At 51.9% G+C, this 18,795-nt stretch overlaps 1 protein-coding gene across 1 annotated transcript in view; it reads right to left on the reverse strand.

The window, feature by feature from the left end:
* CUNH1orf198 (chromosome unknown C1orf198 homolog) overlaps positions 1-16,126 on the reverse strand; it is a 33,204-nt gene extending 17,078 nt beyond the window's left edge. Inside the window, exons 1-2 of the mRNA XM_035008440.1 lie at positions 15,755-16,126; positions 501-551 (exon numbers count right to left, since the gene is read on the reverse strand). Coding sequence (XP_034864331.1) covers positions 501-551; positions 15,755-16,096 — 393 coding nt within the window. The 5' untranslated portion in view covers positions 16,097-16,126. The remainder of the gene's footprint in view (positions 1-500; positions 552-15,754) is intronic.
* Between the last annotated feature and the right edge of the window lie 2,669 nt (positions 16,127-18,795).

Consider the following 18,795-nt stretch of genomic DNA (forward strand, 5'->3'; position numbering starts at 1 on the left):
CGGACCCCCTCACTGCTCTGCCCTCACTAGGACCCACCGTCCCCGCAGGCCCCCTGGATGCCCACTTCTGCGGGGACGAGTGATGTGGGCTCAGGGGAAAACCAAGTGCAAGGCTTGGCCCTTCAAAGCCCTAATCTGACCTCAAGTCGAAGCCCTATTCCAGGCACACTGCTGTCTTCATCACCCCTATTATGGGAAGAGCCCTCCGATAGCATGAAATGTTCTAGAATTGTGGTCTTTTTCCTTCTTTTCCTTGGGTGACAGACACCTGCCTTTTGGTCCTTCTGCACCTTTGCAACTAGGGAGGCTAAGGGAAATGAATTAAAATCAGTCAAGCTTGATATTGTTATGCAACTCCAGCAATAATAATAATCGATGATGATGATGGTGACGACAGTAAACTCAGAAGTAAACTCAGAAGTCCATCAAGTGCTGCAAGAAAAAGAACCATGCAATTCCTTTTTAAAAGGACAAACAAATCTAAATTTAATCCAACTTACCCTTGTTTCCCAGGAGAAAGGGGCAGAGTGCTCATCTTGCCAAGTTATGTCCTGAAATAAAAATTCAAGAATAAATGTGAAACCCAAACCCAAACATACCCCATGCAAACATCCACCCAAGGCCACGGGGGAACCTGAACTTAGAACTCATCCCGGCTCCTGGCTTGGAGCAAGCCTGATGCTTGCTCCGCGTAGAATGTGCTGACCTCCTCAGTCTGGCTTCGCCCTCACCTTTCCAGCGGAGACGTCCCAGCCGGAAGGACGCTCAGTGACCGTGTGGGAGGCCCTGCGGGGACTTGATGGCGGGGATGTGAGCAGAAAGGGAAAGGGGCTTTCCAGGCCCGGGCCTCAGCTCTACCAGCAACTGCATGCGAGGCCATCATGGGAAGAGGATGCAGCCCTCCACGCCTGTTTCCCTGATCTGTAAGAGGAGAACCGTGCTTCCCTTGCAGGGTTGTGGTGACAGTTAAGTGAAGGAACGAAGAGAATGTCAGGCAGTGATCCTCCAGCCATTGCCAAGGCAGCTGAGCCCCCCCTCCCCCGCGAGCCCCCCTCCCCCCCGAGATCTGAAAGGTGCTGCTGGTGAAGTCACTAAAGAACAGGCCATTTAATGCCAGTGCCCACTTAAAGCGAGAGCTCTAACATCGCGCCCACCCTCGCCACCAGAACGTGATGGGAAGAGCCCTTCAATGGTAAGCGGGCATCTGACCACGCTCTGCTATGTTCTGCTCACCGGCCTGAACGATGACGGGGAAAATCGCCTCCTCTTGGCTACCCCCTCCAAGCCCCCAGCCGTTGCCCTGTGCCAGCAAATGTCTCTCAGCTGTGCCTCGCTTCTACTGGGGATATTTTCTGAACCCACAGTTGGCACATACCGGGCGACACAGACTGAACATGGGATAAGGTATTTTGAACTGAGACGGTCCTTCCACAGAGCAGCCCGGGGCAGTGCGGTCCTCCCCTCAGAGGTGCTCCCCGGCCCCAGAGGCAGGGGATCAGGCTCTGCCCTCCTCTGTAAGGCACCTGGGGCTGCAGACGGCTGGCTCTTGGAGCCTTTGCAGGCCCCACCCTAGCCTTTGAACTTGCCTGCCTTGGCCCCTTTGCTCCTGGCTGCTGGGAAACCCTACAAACGAGAGGGAATGTGGGCCATCGCCCTCCCGTTCGGAATTCCAGCTAAACCCAAGGTACTTCTCAATTTACAATCTCTGTCCCTCCAAAAATGGAAGCGGGCTGCCTGGAGGAATGTGAGCGAAGGAGCCCTTGTGACGAGAGGGAGGCCAGCCTCAGCTGTAAGGGCTCCTGGGTCCCGTCCAGGCTGTGTGTGTGCTGGAGGGTGCGGGGGCAGAGCGCCGGGCTAAATGACCTGAGAGCCTCTAAAACTCTATGAGCTCAGGGCCCTCTAAGTTCCTTCTCAGAATCATAAAACAAGAAGGACTTTGTTTTCACATGGGGAAAGTGAGGGATACATATATGTATCATTTATTCTAGATTTGCGTCTGTGGGGAAAAAGTAAAGGGAAATCAACTGGCAAATGTGCTCTCTTAAAAAAGATTTTATTGGGGCGCCTGGGTGGCTCAGTCGTTAAGCGTCTGCCTTCAGCGCAGGTCATGATCCCGGGGTCCTGGGCTGGAGCCTCGCATCCGGCTCCCTGCTCAGCGGGAAGCCTGTTTCCCCCTCTCCCACTCCCCTTGCTTGTGTTCCCTCTCTTGCTGTCTCTGTCAAATAAATAAATAAAATCTTAAAAAAAAAGAAACAAAAAAAATATTTTATTAATTTATTGAAGAGAGCGAGCAGGGGGAGAAGCAGAGAGAGAGGGAGAAGCAGACTCCCCACTGAACAGGGAGTCCGACACCGGGCTCGAGCCGAGGACCCTGAGATCATGACCTTAACCGACTGAGCCACCCAGGCGTCCCTGTGCTCCTTCTATCCAGACATGGGACAGCCCAGTGGCCACCTCAGTGGGCAGAAGAGGTGTGTGGAGATTAACTGGGCAGGTGGAGACAGGGGAGGGGGCAGACCCAGTGGCCACGGCAGACTGGAGCTGGATTCCCTTATCATGTGATACGATCTGTCCTTAAATATTAGTTATATGGCTGAAATCGGCAAAAATTAAATTAAGGCTTTTGGCTTTGCAAGGAAAATGAGCGTGAGGCCCGGAGGACCAGAGACAGAGCCTGGGGCACATCACGAGTGGTGGCAACCCGCAGTCGCTAACATTCCAAGGGGGTCACCGACAGAGAGAGGGTCGTACTGTGATTTCTCCCCAACTTGGTGTCAAGCCAGTAGTCTTTTGTTTGCTCCAGCAAGAAACTCCGTCAAGGGGCAAATTCCTTAGATTTCTGCAATTCTGAGCTCATAAAAAATAATAAAACGCTTAACAAAAATAAACATGCCAAGCAAAAATGTTATTGGAGCGCTGATGTCAGCCGTGGCCACACACCCCAGCGTTGGGAACAGGCTCCCCAGGCAGCTGGAGGCAAAATGGGACCAGAACCCAGAACTGCCAAGTGGCAGAGGGTGCACACGCAGTGTTCTTTCTCCTTCTCCCACGATGGCCAGCAGGCAACCGAAACGTGGCCAGGCACACGCTTGTGGATGCTCACATCTGCTCTCTGTAGGGTGGCCTGAAAGGCTCCCCCACCTGCCGTCCTGGTGCCCACGATCTGAAACTGTCGAGGCTCCAAAACACATCTGCTCCTGAGACCACAGGATGTCAGGGAGTGGGCTCTGATTCGGCCCAGAGTCCTCCCAGTCAAACTCCTCTCCATAAGGGACGTCTCTACCAGAGACAATGCTGCGCCTCTCTGGAAATTATTTGTTCTCCGGAGCCCAGCACAGAAAGAAGCCTAGAAGTCACTAGATCCCAACAGAGCAGGACAAAAAGCAGAGTCACAGGACACACAGTCCCTGGAAATCATCAGAGGCCAGCGCAGCATGGGGGAGGCTCTGCTCTTCCCTGGCTCCCAGGACTCCAGGGTGGACAGGCACCACGTCTTCTTTCCTCTAACATCCCGGACACCCTGCCTCCCTCTTGCTGGAAAATGCTCACCCAACAGGTATGTTCACCTCCTAGCAGAAAAAGTACTTAAAAAAAAAAAAAAGAACGTCTGTTCTCTGCCCCTAGTACCAGAATGCATATTCGCACAAAATCTCCAGCATTTACTTTACTGTTTGGTAAAGAACAGATGCCCAAGTGTTCTCAGATCTCTGGGAGCCCAGAAATTTGTACTTTTGGGGAGGCTGCAGCCAGTGGGGTGCTGCATCGGGCTTGCACCAACTCTCGGAAGTGGACCGTGAAATGTTTAGGCATTTTTTGAACCTGCTGTTAAATACAGCCATTGTTAGAAATTAAGTCACATAAGCACAACTAAAACACACTGTATTAGGGGCACCTGGGTGGCTCAGTTGGTTAAGACTCTTGGTTTTGGCTCAGATCATGATCTCAGGGTCGTGAGATCAAGTCCCTCATGGGGCTGTGCATTGAGCACGGAATCTGCTTGAGATTCTCTCTCTCCCTCTCCCTCTGCCTCTCCCCCGCCCAAACAAAATAAATAAAATCTTTAAAACACACACACACACACATTGTCTTAAGAACAAAAGTAATACACTCCATACCCACAAGGGTAATTATTATTATGCAAGGATGTGGGGAAATCAGAGCCCCTGGAGCCCTCCTGCGCTGCTGGTGGGAATGCGGGAAACAGGGTGGCAGTTTCTCAAAAAAAATTAAACACAGAATTGCCATTTGATCCAGAAATTCCACTCCTGGACCTGCAGCCACATGAAGTGAAAGCCGGCACTGGAACAGACGTGAAAATGACCCTGGCATCCATCGACAGATGAATAAACAAAAGGTGGCAAATCCATACAACGGACTCCTACTCAGCCTTCAAAAGGAAGGGAATTCTGACAGCAGCTACAACCAGAATGAACCTTGAGGACATTGTGCTAAATGAATACGCCAGCCACGGACGGGCAAATATTATGTGATTCCACTCATCCAAGGTGCCTAGATCAAGGCAAATTCATGGAGACAGAAAGCAGAATAGAGCTAACCAGGGAGGGAGAAATGGGAAGTTATTGCGTAATGGATTCAGAGTTTCTGGCTGAGGTGATAGAAAAGTTCTAGAAACGGACAATGGTAATGGCTGCACAGAAGTGGGAATGTACCAGATGTCTGCTTAAGAATGGTTAGAATGGGGGGCACCCGGGTGGCTCAGTCGCTAAGCGTCTGCCTTCGGCTCAGGTCATGATCCCAGGGTCCTGGGATCGAGTCCCGTATTGGGCTCCCAGCTCAGCGGGGAGTCTGCTTCTCCCTCTCCCACTCCCCCTGCTTGTGTTCCCTCTCTCGCTGTGTCTCTGTCAAATAAATAAATAAAATCTCTTAAAAAAAAAAAAGAATGGTTAGAATGGTACATGTTATGTTATATATATTTTCCCACAATAAAGGAATCTGAAAAGGCAACATACTGCATGAGCCCAACTGTACGACGTTCTGGAAAAGGCCAAATTATAGAGACTGTACAAAGATCAGCAGTTGCCAGAGTTGAAGGGAGGGCAGAGCACAGAGGATTTTAGGACAATGAAAATACTCTGTACCCGGGTGCCTGGGTGGCTCAATCGGTTAAGCGTCTGCCTTCGGCTCAGGTCATGACCCCAGGGTCTTGGGATCGAGCCCTGCATCAGGCTCCCTGCTCGGCGGGAAGCCTGCTTCTCCCTCTCCCACTCCCCCTGCTTGTGTTCCCTCTCTCGCTGTGTCTCTCTCTGTCAAATAAATAAATAAAATCTTTAAAAAAAAAAAAAAAGAAAATACTCTGTACCCTCCTGTAGTGATGGACACTTTTCTCAAAACCCACAGAACGTACAACATCAAGAGTAAACCCCAAGGTCAGCCATGGACTTTGGGCAATACCCATGTGTCAATGTCGGGTTCATCCCCTGTACCAAAGGTCCCACTCTGGGGGTCGATGTTGACAGTGGGGGAAGCTGGGCACGTGTGGAGGTAGGGGTTTGCCACTTGGTTTTTCTGAGAACCTGGACCTGCTCGCCACATTCCCCTAGGCAATCAGCTAGTGCTCCACGTCAGGGCTGCTCGCCTCACTCCCCAGAACCAGATGTTCGACAGTTACCAACACACCCAGGGCTGCGACCAGTATCGAACACACCGAAATTCACCACATTCGGCATTACATGCAAATGTCGCAATTAAATTTTAAAGTGATTTCGGTCATTGTGCTTTTGAAATTATTTAGTTACGAGCAACTTCCTCTATAATGGGTTACGGTTCCTCTGTACCAGTCACAACTCTTCCAAAATTATTTAAAGTGAGAAACTCTGGACTTCAAATTGGTTTCAAAGATGGTGAAATTGAACAAATACTAACCTTCCCTCTTCATGAACTGGATTGGAGACTACTGAGCATTTATCCTTTTATAACTTTCCGTCCGCTTTCAAGGCCCGGCCGTGAATTTTTTGGTTGCGTCTCAAGTGGGGACCGAGAGCCCCCGTGGACAGCACTGTCTGCCCCGTAGGTCCCCCACAGGTCTGCCCCAGAAAAGAAGCCAACCCAGAGGCATGGGCTTTCTGAGGTGACCTCTGACCTCCCACCATCCAAAGCCAGGCCACTAGCAGCCAACATTTAAGGCACTTGCCTGGGAGACCCTGCCGCGTGTGGGAAGTCCAGCCTACACTCCAGGCCTCTCTGAAGGCTGCGGGCCCGCCCGCCACCTGGCCTGAACAAACAGCACCTACCCTGTGGATGCCCTCTCTGGGGCACACCCGTCCCAGGTATTCAACGGGAACGGCCCCTTCCCGGGCGCTTATTACTGGTCCGGGGTTCACGCAGGCACCGTTCCGGACACCAGGCTCCAGGCTCTCTCGGGAGGGCCCGTACCCGAGCTGTTCCAGGCTGAGCTGTACATGGGCAACACCCAGGCTGCGGTGGGAACAGGCAGATTCCGTGGGCCCCAGCGGACCTAGCTTTACAACACCAACAGCCCCCTGGCTGATTCTGATGTAGCCCTTCCTCTGGGCAGCTTCCCTAGTTCAGCCCCTCACACGACACCAGACCCCCCTCCCTCTGCACGCAGTGAGCGCGGGGCCACACGGCCACACCGGGGCTGCCTGCACCGGCGGGCCCACCTCTGCCTGCCCGGTCCACCCCCCGTGCAGAGGCGCCCTCGGTCAATACGGCTAGGTGGCTCCCGTCGACCCCAAACTGGGACTCCTATGAAAGCAACCCAGCGCTCAGGCTGCCTCACGAGAAGCCCCAGGTTTTCGAGGCCAACTCTCCCCCACTCTACTTTGAAGCGGGCAAGATCCCGGCTCTGTGCATTAGCATAACCCGCCAAGGCGGATTCGCAGTCTCCTAATGGGCTGCAAGGCTCCAGCATAAGGAGAATCACATTTAAAACCGTTTCTTGGGTGCCTGGGTGGCTCAGTTGGTTAAGCGACTGCCTTCGGCTCAGGTCATGATCCTGGGGTCCCAGGATCTAGTCCCGCATCGGGCTCCCTGCTCAGCAGGGAGTCTGCTTCTCCCTCTGACCCTCCCCCCTCTCGTGCTCTCTCTCCCATTCTCTCTCCCAAATGAATAAATAAAATCTTTAAAAAAAAAAAAAGTTTTTTTTTTCAAGATCTTTATTTGTGAAAGAGAGAGAACAAGCAGTGAGGCGAGGCAGAGGGAGAGGGAGAAGCAGGCTTCCCGCTGAGCAGGGAGCCCGATGCGGGGCTCGATCCCAGGACCCTGGGATCATGACCTGAGCCGAAGGCAGACGCTTAACCGACGGAGCCACCCAGGCGCCCCAAAACGTTTATTTCTTTACTCCTCCCACCATTCAAAGATTACATACAAGACAGCTGTAGCTGCATTTCTAATAACATTGCTGCCGAACTACAATAAATATGCGACCATAAACAGTCAACACTCTTACCTGCTAGGGTCACAACGTCCTCAGAATGTCGGAATACAGTGTGCAGTTTGCTAAATTTCAGTGCTGACAAGAGTTGGGATCCCAACCATGGAGCGCTCCCGGCCACAGACGTGAGCAATTCAGCAGCAGTGTCAGGTTCCCGGAACACTGCAAGGTGCTCATCGGAACCGTAACTCGTCACCGTACTCCTGAAGTCCATAAATTATAGGACTTGCCAGCTGACAGATGGTGGCATCTTGACTTAAAGGTCAGAAATTTAAGGGGTGCCTAGGGGGCTCAGATGGTGAAGCATCTCCCTTCAGCTCAGTTCATGATCCCAGGGTCCTGGGATCGAGCCCCACGTCGGACTCCCTGCTCAGTGGGAAGCCTGCTTCTCCCTCTCCCACTCCCCCTGCTTGGGTTCCCTCTCTCGCTGTGCCTCTGTCAAATAAATAAATAAAATCTTAAAAAAAAAAAAAATCTTTAAAAGAAAACTTACATCCACCCAAAAACCTGACGTTTACAGCAGCTTCACTCATAACTGCCAAGACTTAGAAGCAACAGAGATGTCCTTCAGCAGGTGAATGGATAAATAAACGATGGGAGACACAGACAATGGAGTATGATTCAGCGCTAGGAAGAGCCATCGAGCCCTGAAAAGACATAGAAGAGTGCATACTACGAACTGACGGAAGCCAGTCTGGAAAGGCCACGGCTCCGACTACGTGGCATCCTGGAAAAGGCACAACTGTGGAGCCGGTACGTAAGTCAGCGGTTGCCGGGGTGGGGGCTGGGAGGGATGAAGAGGCAGAGCACAGAGGATTTTTAGGGCAGTGAACTATTCTAATGGTGGATACGTATCGCTATGCATTTGTCCAGACCCACTGAATGCGCATACCAAGAGGGAACCCTAATGCAGACCTTGGACTCTGGGTGAGGCTGATGTGCCAATGTAGCTTCATCCACTATAATGGATACACCACTCTGGGGGGTGGGGGGCAGCGGGGGAGGCGGGGTGTGTTGGGGGACAGGGAGTATACAAGAAATCTCTGTACTTTCTGCTCCGTTTTGCTATTAACCTAAAACTGCTCTAAAAAACAAAGCTTACTAAAACATAAAGCGGGGAGGTGAGGAAGAAGAATGATTAAAATATGCTTTTTAATTTTTTTACCAACTGCTTCTTTTTAGGGACTTTTATTTATGTATTTATGGAATCGATGCTTCTCCCTCTGACTTGTAATATATTTAACTCTGCTGAGATAAGAGGGTTTCCATAAATGCAAGGACAAAACTGCACACCAACAAGAGAAAAACAGCTAGGACTGAACTAGTGGGCAGGTTCCACCGTGAATACAAATTCAGGAACCCTGGCCCCCAAGACCACGGTGGAAGCCATCACTAACAGGAGCAGAGGGGAAGGTGGAAGAGACTTCTACCGAAACAAACAGAAAACGAGTAGGACGTTTAAACAGACCTGGCCTTCATTTTTTTTTTTTTTTTTTTTTGAAAAATGGATTTTTTTCCTCCGGTACTCAGGGAATCTCTTGCTTAAGAGTGTGAAAGTGACTCTCGTCAACGAAAGGGCCCCAGATCTGCCAACATGCTTCTCAGCTCTGCCCCAACCCTCCCTGCGTGACAGTGACTAAATCATTAAACTTCTTTCCAAAACCCATTCTGGTGGCAGCCCCGGTGTCGCCCCCCACAGATGAGCCAGGGAGAGGGCCTTAGCTCCCAGGGCTCACCTGTTCAACACCCTTCGTCCCCGATGTGCGGTAGAAGGCTGGGTGCTACCCTGGGCAAAGAACCATTGGTCCCAAAGGAGAAGCCTGTGGGAGAGGCCCTGCAGCCTCCCCCTCGAGGCCCGTGGAAGTAGATCTGGGCTCGTGGCCATGTTCTCAACTCCTGGCCAGAGCTAGGGCACAGAACCCCAGATGCAAGGACATGAAAAGCCACATGAACCCGCTCATGTTTTCTAAAAACTGCAGGGCTCTACCAGACAGAAGGTGGGACTCATAATTACACATTCCACTTTCCTTAAAAAACAAATCCAAAATAGGGCGCCTGGGTGGCTCAGATGGTTAAGCGTCTGCCTTCGGCTCAGGTCACGATCCCACGGTTCTGGGATCGAGCCCCACATCAGGCTCCTGGCTCAGTGGGGAGCCTGCTTCTCCCTCTCCCTCTGCTTCTCTCCCTGCTCGTGCTCTCTATCTCTGTGTCTCAAATGAATAAATAAAAAAAAAATCTTAAAAAAAAAAATCCAAAATATTGAGAAAGTTACTCTCAGATTCCCTCCTTATTTTCTTGCCAGGGGCTCAAGAAAGGAAAAGCCAAGCTGCTTCCATGGAAGGGGAAGAACTGACCTCACCTGTGACAGGTTCTGTGTCAGGACACCATCGAGCCAACCAAACTCAAATCTAACGAAGAATTAACACTCGAGGAAAAGTTCCAGAAAGATACGACCAACTGCTTCACAATACTGCTTCTGCAGTGTTTGGATCTTTTAACAGTAACATACAGATACATTATGTTATATACCTTATAGCAATTTAATTAGTTCATTTTTAAAAAACAAACATCTTGGGGCACCTGGGTGGCTCAGTCATTAAGCGTCTGCCTTCGGCTCAGGTCGTGATCCCGGGGTCCTGGGATCGAGCCCCGCATCGGGCTCCCTGCTCAGCGGGAAGTCTGCTTCTCCCACTCCCACTCCCCCTGCTTGTGTTCCCTTTGTCGCTGTCTCTCTCTCTGTCAAATAAATAAAATATTAAAAAAAAAAAAAACCTAGGGGCGCCTGGCTGGCTCAGTCGGAAGAGCGTGGGACTCTTGATCATGGGGTCATTGAGTTCCAGTCTCATGTTGGGTGTAGAGGTTACTAAAAAATAATAATAATAAACTTAAAAAAAAAGTCTAGGCTGGCTGGCGTGGGCCCTACGGAGGGAGTGGTAAAGGCAGGGGGTTTGCAGGCAGCCCCAAGGGCGCTGAGCGGAGGCAGCAGCTTAGCAAGGTTTGCTGAGCTGGGAAATTCCATCCTGACCCCCAAGCCTCCTGAGCACCCTGAGATCACCTCAGGGAAAGTCATTTCAGCCAGAAGAGCCAGACGGGCAGCGGGGCTGGGCCAAGGCATGGGCCCTCAGAGGCCTGCAGAAGGAAGGGCTGGCTTCAGGCCGCGCAGAGGGTGTCGGGGAGTCAGGGAGGCCGAGGCTCAGCCCCAGAGGAGGAGGTGAAGGCAGAGAGGAGCAAGGGGGCAGCCAGCCAGCCCCCAGATCCCTGCAGGAGGGGGAGGGCGCCTGAGGAGGGACACCGCCTTCCGACAGCAGCTGGTGATGCTAAGCTATTGAAGAGGAGGCGGAGCTGTCTGGCTGCAAGGCCCAAAAACTCCGTGTTCTGTGGCATGCCAGATCCGGATCAGGGTCCCTGGGGGCTGGCATATGGCACATGGCAACCCCCTTCCTGCCCAGCTTCACCTACTTTACGGGAGGTGGGAGAGACGCGTAGGTCCGTGAGAAGTAAACACACCGAATTTCCGGGGCTACCTGCGTCTGGCCTGCAACACATCCCTAAAAATTCAGCTTTGGGTTGTTTTTTTTCCTGTTTGATAACAGAAAGCAGCAGAAGCAGACTGCGTGATCTCTAAAACCTTCTAAAATGAAAATCTCCAAAAAAAAAAAAAAAATTAATAATAATTAATTGAAAAAAAAAGAAAATGTTTCATCTCCCAGAGTAGGCCATTCCCAAACCTTTACTGCTGAAGGAAGAATGCAGGGAAAGTCAGACTGCTGAAGGCATCTGTTTGCAAACACGCCTTCACGTTCATACCAAATACCAGAGAAACCTCGTGGGACACTCACTCACGGAGGGAGACCTACGCCCTGAGCAGGTGGCGCCTTGCTGGTGGCACAGCCAGGAATGGAGGCCAGGTCTGGGGACCCAGGTGCTCCTCTTCTTTCGCTAAGAGAGAAGTATTCCATCAGCGGCTGCTCCAGATTCTCTGCAGAGGAGCTACCTGGGGACATGATGGGGGGGGGGGGGGGGGCTGGTGGCCTTGTGTTGAAACTGTAATAAGATCATATGTTCATGGGGGGGCGGTGATTTTTAAAGGAGCTGGTGACGATTATGACAGCCTAGGTCGCCCTCAAGCTAGGAGGCCTCTAGTTTCTAATGTAACAGGCTTTGAGAGGTATTCGCTGAATTGGTTGCCCAGGAAGTAAAAACTGAAAACGGACAGGTCCTCCTGTGGCTTCGCGGTACGAAGGAAGCCAGTCTCCCTCGGCACCAGGCTGCTCATCCCAGCAAGGGGGGTCTGATCTTTGCGCCTTGATCCTTTGGCTGTACAGACAGCGAGGGTACAAATGAACACTGGTCCCATGATGTCGCACCCGTCTGCGCAGAGCGGTCCCACCAGAGGCAAGTGTGATGTGCGAACAGAGCCCTGACCACGCTCCTGGCCTCCGAGATCGATGACCGTCAATACGCAATCAGGTTTCTACTTATTTGTTCCTTAACACGTAAGAATGACTAGATGCTGGTCACATTTGGAGGCTGTATTTTCATGATCTGACTTAATATGTGGGATACAAAAATGTTACTGGTGATGGGGGAGAGGGTATTCAAAGAAACAGTGATGTCCTTGTCCTTCAGGGTAGCTGCAGGGGCGGGGGGGGTGGGTACATAATCTGAGGCTGATGTGACTGCTGATCCGGAGACAGGCCACATCATGGCCACAAGTGGACAGAACAGACCAAGCTTCAAATACGTGCCCCAAGGTGTATCACCAGAGGCCACCAGGACACAGTTCCTTCTCATGTGGACAACTCTGATAGGCCAACTCCAGGCTTAGCAACAGCAGAAATGTATTTATTTCAAGATCATGATTTTTGCAAGTGGAAACGAAGAGATTAGCTTATAACGCACTGGACGCCTGAACGACACAGGGGTGAGGGACACCTGTGCACTTGAAAATCCACATGTCACTTCTGACTCCCCAGAAACTTTACTGACAGCTTTCTGTCGACCAGAAGCCTTACCAGTAAGATAAGCAATCAATTAGCACATATTTTGTATGTTATCTGTATTCACTGTATTCTTACAATAAAGCGAGAGAAAAGAAAATGTTATAAAGAAAATCATAAGGAAGAGAACACACTTCAACAGTACAATATCTCACCCCAAAAATCTGCATATAAGTGGACCTGTGCACTTCAAACCCGTGTTGTTCAAGGGTCAATGGCATTCTTAACCCGGAGCGGCTACAACCGTCTTTTAAGCCCATAGGCCCCTCACGAATGTGATCTCAACCAGTGTCCTGTTTTTTGTTTTGGGGTTTTTTTTTTTAAAGATTTTATTTATTTATTTGACAGAGAGAGGGAGAGAGACAGCGAGAGAGGGAACACAAGCAGGGGGAGTGGGAGAGGGAGAAGCAGGCTTCCCGCCGAGCAGGGAGCCTGATGTGGGGCTCGATCCCAGGACCCTGGGACCATGACCTGAGCCGAAGGCAGACACTTAACGACTGAGCCACCCAGGCGCCCCCTGACCAGCAGCCTGTTAATGCTATTCCCATCGCAGAGGCCAGAAAACCGAAGCTCAGAGAGGTTTGTGATTTAGCCACAGCTGAAAGGCCAGTAGATGGCGGAGCCAAAACTCAAACCCAAGAGCGGCTACAGAGCCCAGGCTCCTCCTCCTCTAGCCTTAGGAAAGGCCCTCAGGACCCAGGATATGGGGTGGTCTTTCTTGGAAGTACTGAAGAAGAGGCTGACGCCTGCTCGTCCTCTAGAATCAGACAGCGGCTCCACAGACAGCTGATTCACCTGAAGCACCCAGGCATCAGAGGTCTGTCTGTCTGTAGCTGCTGGGGGTGGGCAAGCTGGCGGGCCCCATTCTCCATGCCATGATTGGCTGTGGAGGCCCCTGGGACATCAGAAGACAGATCGCATAGGAAGGGACAGAGGGCCCTACTCCATCTGGCTTAGGGCCCTTTTGGACAAACCTGGGCCACCTATCTGGGCCCTCCGTCCAGCAGCCTCACTGGGGGTCACCCCCCACTCTGCCCTTACCCATCACCCTTTGTGTCCGGGAGCCAGCCCTCCTCCATGAACAGCCCTAGGCACGAGATCACCAACTACTCTGGTGCCAACCTCTTGCCAGGTCTGGGGCAATGCATTTTAAACTCCCTCATGTCATTAAACCACACAGCCACTTCAGGCAGAAACAGACCACGGGCCATGTTCCTAAGTACCTCTCCCCGAATGCAGTGCCCTCGGCCCCTCTGCCATCTGTGCTAAAGTTGGCCAGAGGCACCCCAAGGCATGCTCTCAGCCCGTCTTGGAAAGCTGAGTTCAGTTCTGAAAAACAGGGCTGGTCTGCTCCTGGAACGGCATGCAGGTACCGCAGGTGAAGAGTCCCATCTTCTTTTAAATCACATCTGACTTACAGATCCAGAAACAGCTCAGTCTGGCACCCAGATCAGGAATTTGAGTACAAAATTAACTTGGCCACATCCTTCCTTATCAGTGATACTGAGCCCTTATATGGCAAGAGCTTTTTGATGATGAGCAGGCATGTGGATATTCTTAGCTGGACACCAAGCTAAGGGAAAATGACAGTCACTCTCCAACATCTGTAAGTACTTACAGGTTTACTTCCTCTCCCATTTACTTACTCATGACTTTTCCAAAGAGGGGCTGCTTGCTTTTTCATCACCCAAATCTGAGCACAAACACTGCAAATGTCTTTATACAGATGCGGATTTTCACACTGAAAATGCTTTGGCTCTTAAATACATTTTGAACCTATATTTTCATCCCCCCCACCCCCAGTTTACCACACCCTTGTTCTTCCCAGCAGAGCCTTCAGAGTTTAAAGTCCAATAGAGACTTTTCTTTGAATTCTGTCAGAATAAGGCGATGTCAGCAGTATATTTCTGTCCTTCACACACCCCTCACATTTAAGTGGGTTTACGACCACAAACATTCTGTATTAATAAATGTCTCAGCACACCCAAGCCTGAAAATCAGCTTTTTTTTTTTTTAAAGATTTTATTTATTTATTTGAGAGCCAGAGACAGAGATAGCGAGTGAGAACACTGAGCGGGGAGGAGAGGGAGAAGCAGGCTCCCCACTGAGCAGGGAGCCTGATGTAGGACTTGATCCCAGGACCCTGGGATCATGACCTGAGCCGAAGGCAGACGCTTAACCGACTGAGCCACCCAGGTGCCCCGAAAATCAGCTTTAAAACTCAGTGTTAACTAGAATCCCTTCCACAATCCACAACACCCTGGGAAAAACTCGCCAAGCCCAGCTCCCCTCCTGCAGGCTCCCAGGGTTAACGGAGGGCGGCCTTCATCAGTATACTTCATCTGTAGACTTCTTGCTCCTTTTGACTTTGCCCTTCAACAATAAAAGTTAAGTGTGAAAGGCCAGATTCTAATGGCACCAAATGGGTGTCAGTGAAACAAAAAAGGAGAAAAAGTCCAAGTTTCTGAGCAGTACTGAACACTCAGGCCTTTGTGACTTAGAAGGGGACATCCCTGAGTTTTTTCTTGTATAGTTCCAGCATTTCTCCCCTCTAGAAGTGTGGGCACCGCGTCTAGATCAGAGATCCAGACATGCCCTTATATGTAGGAAAGGCTTGCTGGCGCCCATTTAAACTCATCCATTAGCTTTTTGATGGAAAAACGGGGCTCCATGCTCACCCCCAAACCAAAGCTGCACATCGTGCTCACCTGGAAAACATCTTAGAGAAACATCCTAACCTTGGAAGGTACCTCTTCCTTCTCTTTATCTTGCTTGACAATTTCACTTGTCCCATACAGTTCGTCGCAAATATTATTATTAATATATATAATTTTCTGAGTGCCTTCCCGGGCAGGCACGGCGTGAGAAGTATTATCTCCGGTTTACACCGGGATGGGGAGAGGGGCGGGGAGAGAAACTGAGGCTCTAAGAGGTTAAGTCACCCATGGCCGTACAGCTAAGGGGCAGAGTGGATTAGAACTCAGGCTTGGCTGGCTTAAAATCCCTTGCGGTTTCCACCCCGCTCGGCCTCGCTTGAGGGCAGCCGCCTTCAGCGGCGGGGGAACTCTGGCCCCGGCGCGGCCCAGCGGAGCAGCTCTAGATGGAGGATCTTTAAAGACCTCCTCCTCACGGCGATTCTCAAACTCCCTCTGGGGAGCCCCTAGCCCCGCGGCGGCGGCCCTGGGACGCCCCTCCCGCCCACTCTCATCCCCGAGCCTTCTCCCTCCCAGCCTCTACCCCCCGCGAGCGGCGGGGGGACTAAACGCGGGCAGGGGCCACCCGGCCGGGCCGCCTCGGGGCGCGCGGAGGTGAGAGAGTCGCCGGCCGCGCCCGCACTCACCTCGTCCCCGAAGCGCACCACCTTCTGGCCCGTGGGCCCGCGCAGGCCGGGGAAGCGCGCCAGCTCCTCGGAGTCCCCCGAGTCCCCGGGGCCGCGGGGCGCGGGGGCGCCCGGCCCCACCAGGCACCGGTCGATGATCTCGTCCTGCTGCGCGGGCGGCAGCCGCGCCCACTCGGGCCCGTACTTCTCGCGGATCTTCTCCTTGTCCTGCATGATCTTCCTGGCCATGGGGCTCAGCGACGAGAAGTAGGTGAAGCGCTTCCGCTCCCGGTCGTCCAGAGGCCGGTTCCCGCTCATGACCACCGAGCGCGAGGCCGCGATCGCCGCCGCCATCGACGCCATGCCCGGCCTGCCCGGCGCTCCCCCTCCCCGCGCCCCCCCCCCGCCGCACCGCCCCCGCAGCCCGGAGCACCGCCCGGCGAGCCCCGCCCCCACCCCCACCCCGCCCCCGAGCGCGGCGCCCTTCCGCCCCCGAGCCCCGCCCCCGCGCCCGCCCGCCCCGGGAACCCCGCGCCCCACGGCCCCGGGAATCACCCTCCGTGCCCGCACCACCCCCCGGGAACCCCGCCCTCCCCCACACCCCCGACGACCCTGCCTCCCGAGCCCGCCCACCCCCGGGGCTCTCCGCCACCTCCCGGCCCCGGGGAGCCCCGCGCCTCGCACCCCCGGGTACCCCGCCCTCCCCCACACCCCCGAGGACCCTGCCTCCCCGGCCAGCCCACGTCGGCAACCCCACCCTCCGCGCCCCCCACGCTCGGAATCCCGCCCCCCGAGCCCGCCCACTGCCGAGAACCCCACCGTCCACGCCCCTCCCTCGCGTCGTGATCGCTCTCTTGCGTTCCAGCCGCTCCCCGACTTTTCAGGGCTCCCCTTGGGCGGCTCAGGAGGTGGCGGGCGCGCCCCCAAGTCCGCTCCCGGCGGTCTGACGGGATTGCTGGTGGTGACCGCCATAGCGCCACGTGGTCACTTGTTTGACAAAGGAAACTTTTCTCCCTCCGATGCGCCTGAGAAAGCCCGATTTCAGGACCGAGCCACCGGCCGCCTCATTCCTGTCCTGTCCCTTTCCCTGATGAGCGTGGGGAGAGAGAACTAACGTCGGGACCGTGCAAAGAAAATTAGTTCCGCTCCTCCTAAAGGGACAGAGGAGTGAAATGAAGTGCCGGGTGGCTCACAGTGCTTTTCCCTAAACGAACTGCAGGACAGGCGTAGGGGCCGGCGGCCCGCACACCCGGACTTGGTTTTGCCAGCGCACGGGAAGAGGTTTTTCCCCAAGCCGACTGCGTGGTCTTAGGCTTTCTCCCAAACCACAGACGAAATGACAAGATTTACTTTGGAATCTCAAAAATCACAAGAACTCTCAGCAGCTCGATATTTGCAAATAAACGGAAGAGGGACAGAAAGTTTTCAATAGGCAGAGAAGAAACATCCCAACAATAGTGGGGCCAGGTTTGTCGTTTTGAAGAATGTCCCAGACCACAAAAATTAAAACTATACAGAGCCCTCATCTGCTTGCTATCAGGCTGGGTTGTTGTTGTTGTTGTTGTTGTTTTTTAAGATTTTATTTATTTATTTAAGAGAGAGAGAGCAGGGACAGGGGCAGAGGGAGAAGCAGACCCCCCCCCCCATAGGGGGCTCCATCCCAGGACTCCGGGATCATGACCCCAGCTGGAGGCAGACGCCTAACCGACTGAGCTACCCAGGCGCCCCTATCTGGCTGTTTTGAACAAGACTGTAAGGTCTCAGTTGAGAATGTCCACTCTTAAAAAATTTGCATTTCAAGCTTTTACTTACGGTCTTTGTCTCTAAAATAACGCTTGGATAATTCTGAACACAGTCCTAGAAATAACTTGCGAGTAACTTGTTTTAAATGTGAGGTAGCCTTTCATATTCTGGCCCAGAAATCCTAAGAAAATATTTTTGGAATGTCATGAATGTGACAAGATCTACAAGAAAAGATACTGCTATCAAGAGTGTTATCAGCCTAATATATTGAAGTAGTGGGAAAAGCCACCACATAATAACCTGGGTTGCACAGTATGAACGACTATTTATGAAGCCACCACACTGAGAAGAGTTTGATATTATTATTCTCTATTTAAGTCGATGCTTATGTATATGCTCAGGACACTAACCTGAACCTTATCTGTCTTGTTTACTGGCTGGGGACAAGAATGCCTGGTTCGGAGTAAGTGCTCAGTGACTCTGTTGAATGAGTCATGAATAAATAAATGAATGTTACATAGTTTGCATTATTATCCTTTTAATCCTCGTTTCATAATGGGTATGGGTCCTGTTTGAAGATGTCTTCTGGAAATTTAGCTAACATCTTCTAACTTGCTTTGAAATTCACAAAGGAAGGGTGCTGTGCTATTAGAAACTTGGTCCCATGTGGTTTTCCAAGTAGTTGCAAAAATAAATGTTGCTTTTAAAAAAGCACAACCTGATTAAGTATATTTCAGATCGAATATAACTTATTGCCAGAGACCTCATAACCTAAATATGACATGAGATAAATCAGAGACATCAGCCAAAGTATGTAAAGTCCATGATCTGGGTGATCAGGGGTAACTAAAAGAAAAATTCTTCCAGATTATAAGAAGAAACTCATGGGAATTAAAGCCCTCTGACAGAGACTTGACAGAAATTGGGGGGGATGGATTATATATATATATATGGCTAGATTTGTCACATTTACCTACCTAGAAGGTCCATTGGTGTTTATGTGTGGCTATTTCAGGACTTTGATCTTACTTGAGGGTAAGGGCAGGGCTGGTTTCTGTCGCCTATCCCAAAGTACCTCCTACACAGCTGAATGTCGAGTAGGCTCTCAGTACAATGTCTGTTGAACGAATTTGTTGTCCCAAACAAGTAATTTGTGCGCCCAATCTCCCCACAGAGATACTCCACAAGGTACTGGAAAACCACAAGGCAAGCGTTCTAGTCCTGCTTCTAAGAGGTGATTGACCAGCTGTAACATTTTGTGAGTCGGTTGCCAAAACTAATAGTGAAATTCCAGACACTGTGGCAAACAGATGACCATT

Source organism: Mirounga leonina, unplaced genomic scaffold (assembly GCF_011800145.1).
Source record: "Mirounga leonina isolate KUSES-001 unplaced genomic scaffold, KU_Mleo_1.0 Mir_152, whole genome shotgun sequence".
In the NCBI taxonomy this organism is placed as follows: domain Eukaryota; kingdom Metazoa; phylum Chordata; class Mammalia; order Carnivora; family Phocidae; genus Mirounga; species Mirounga leonina.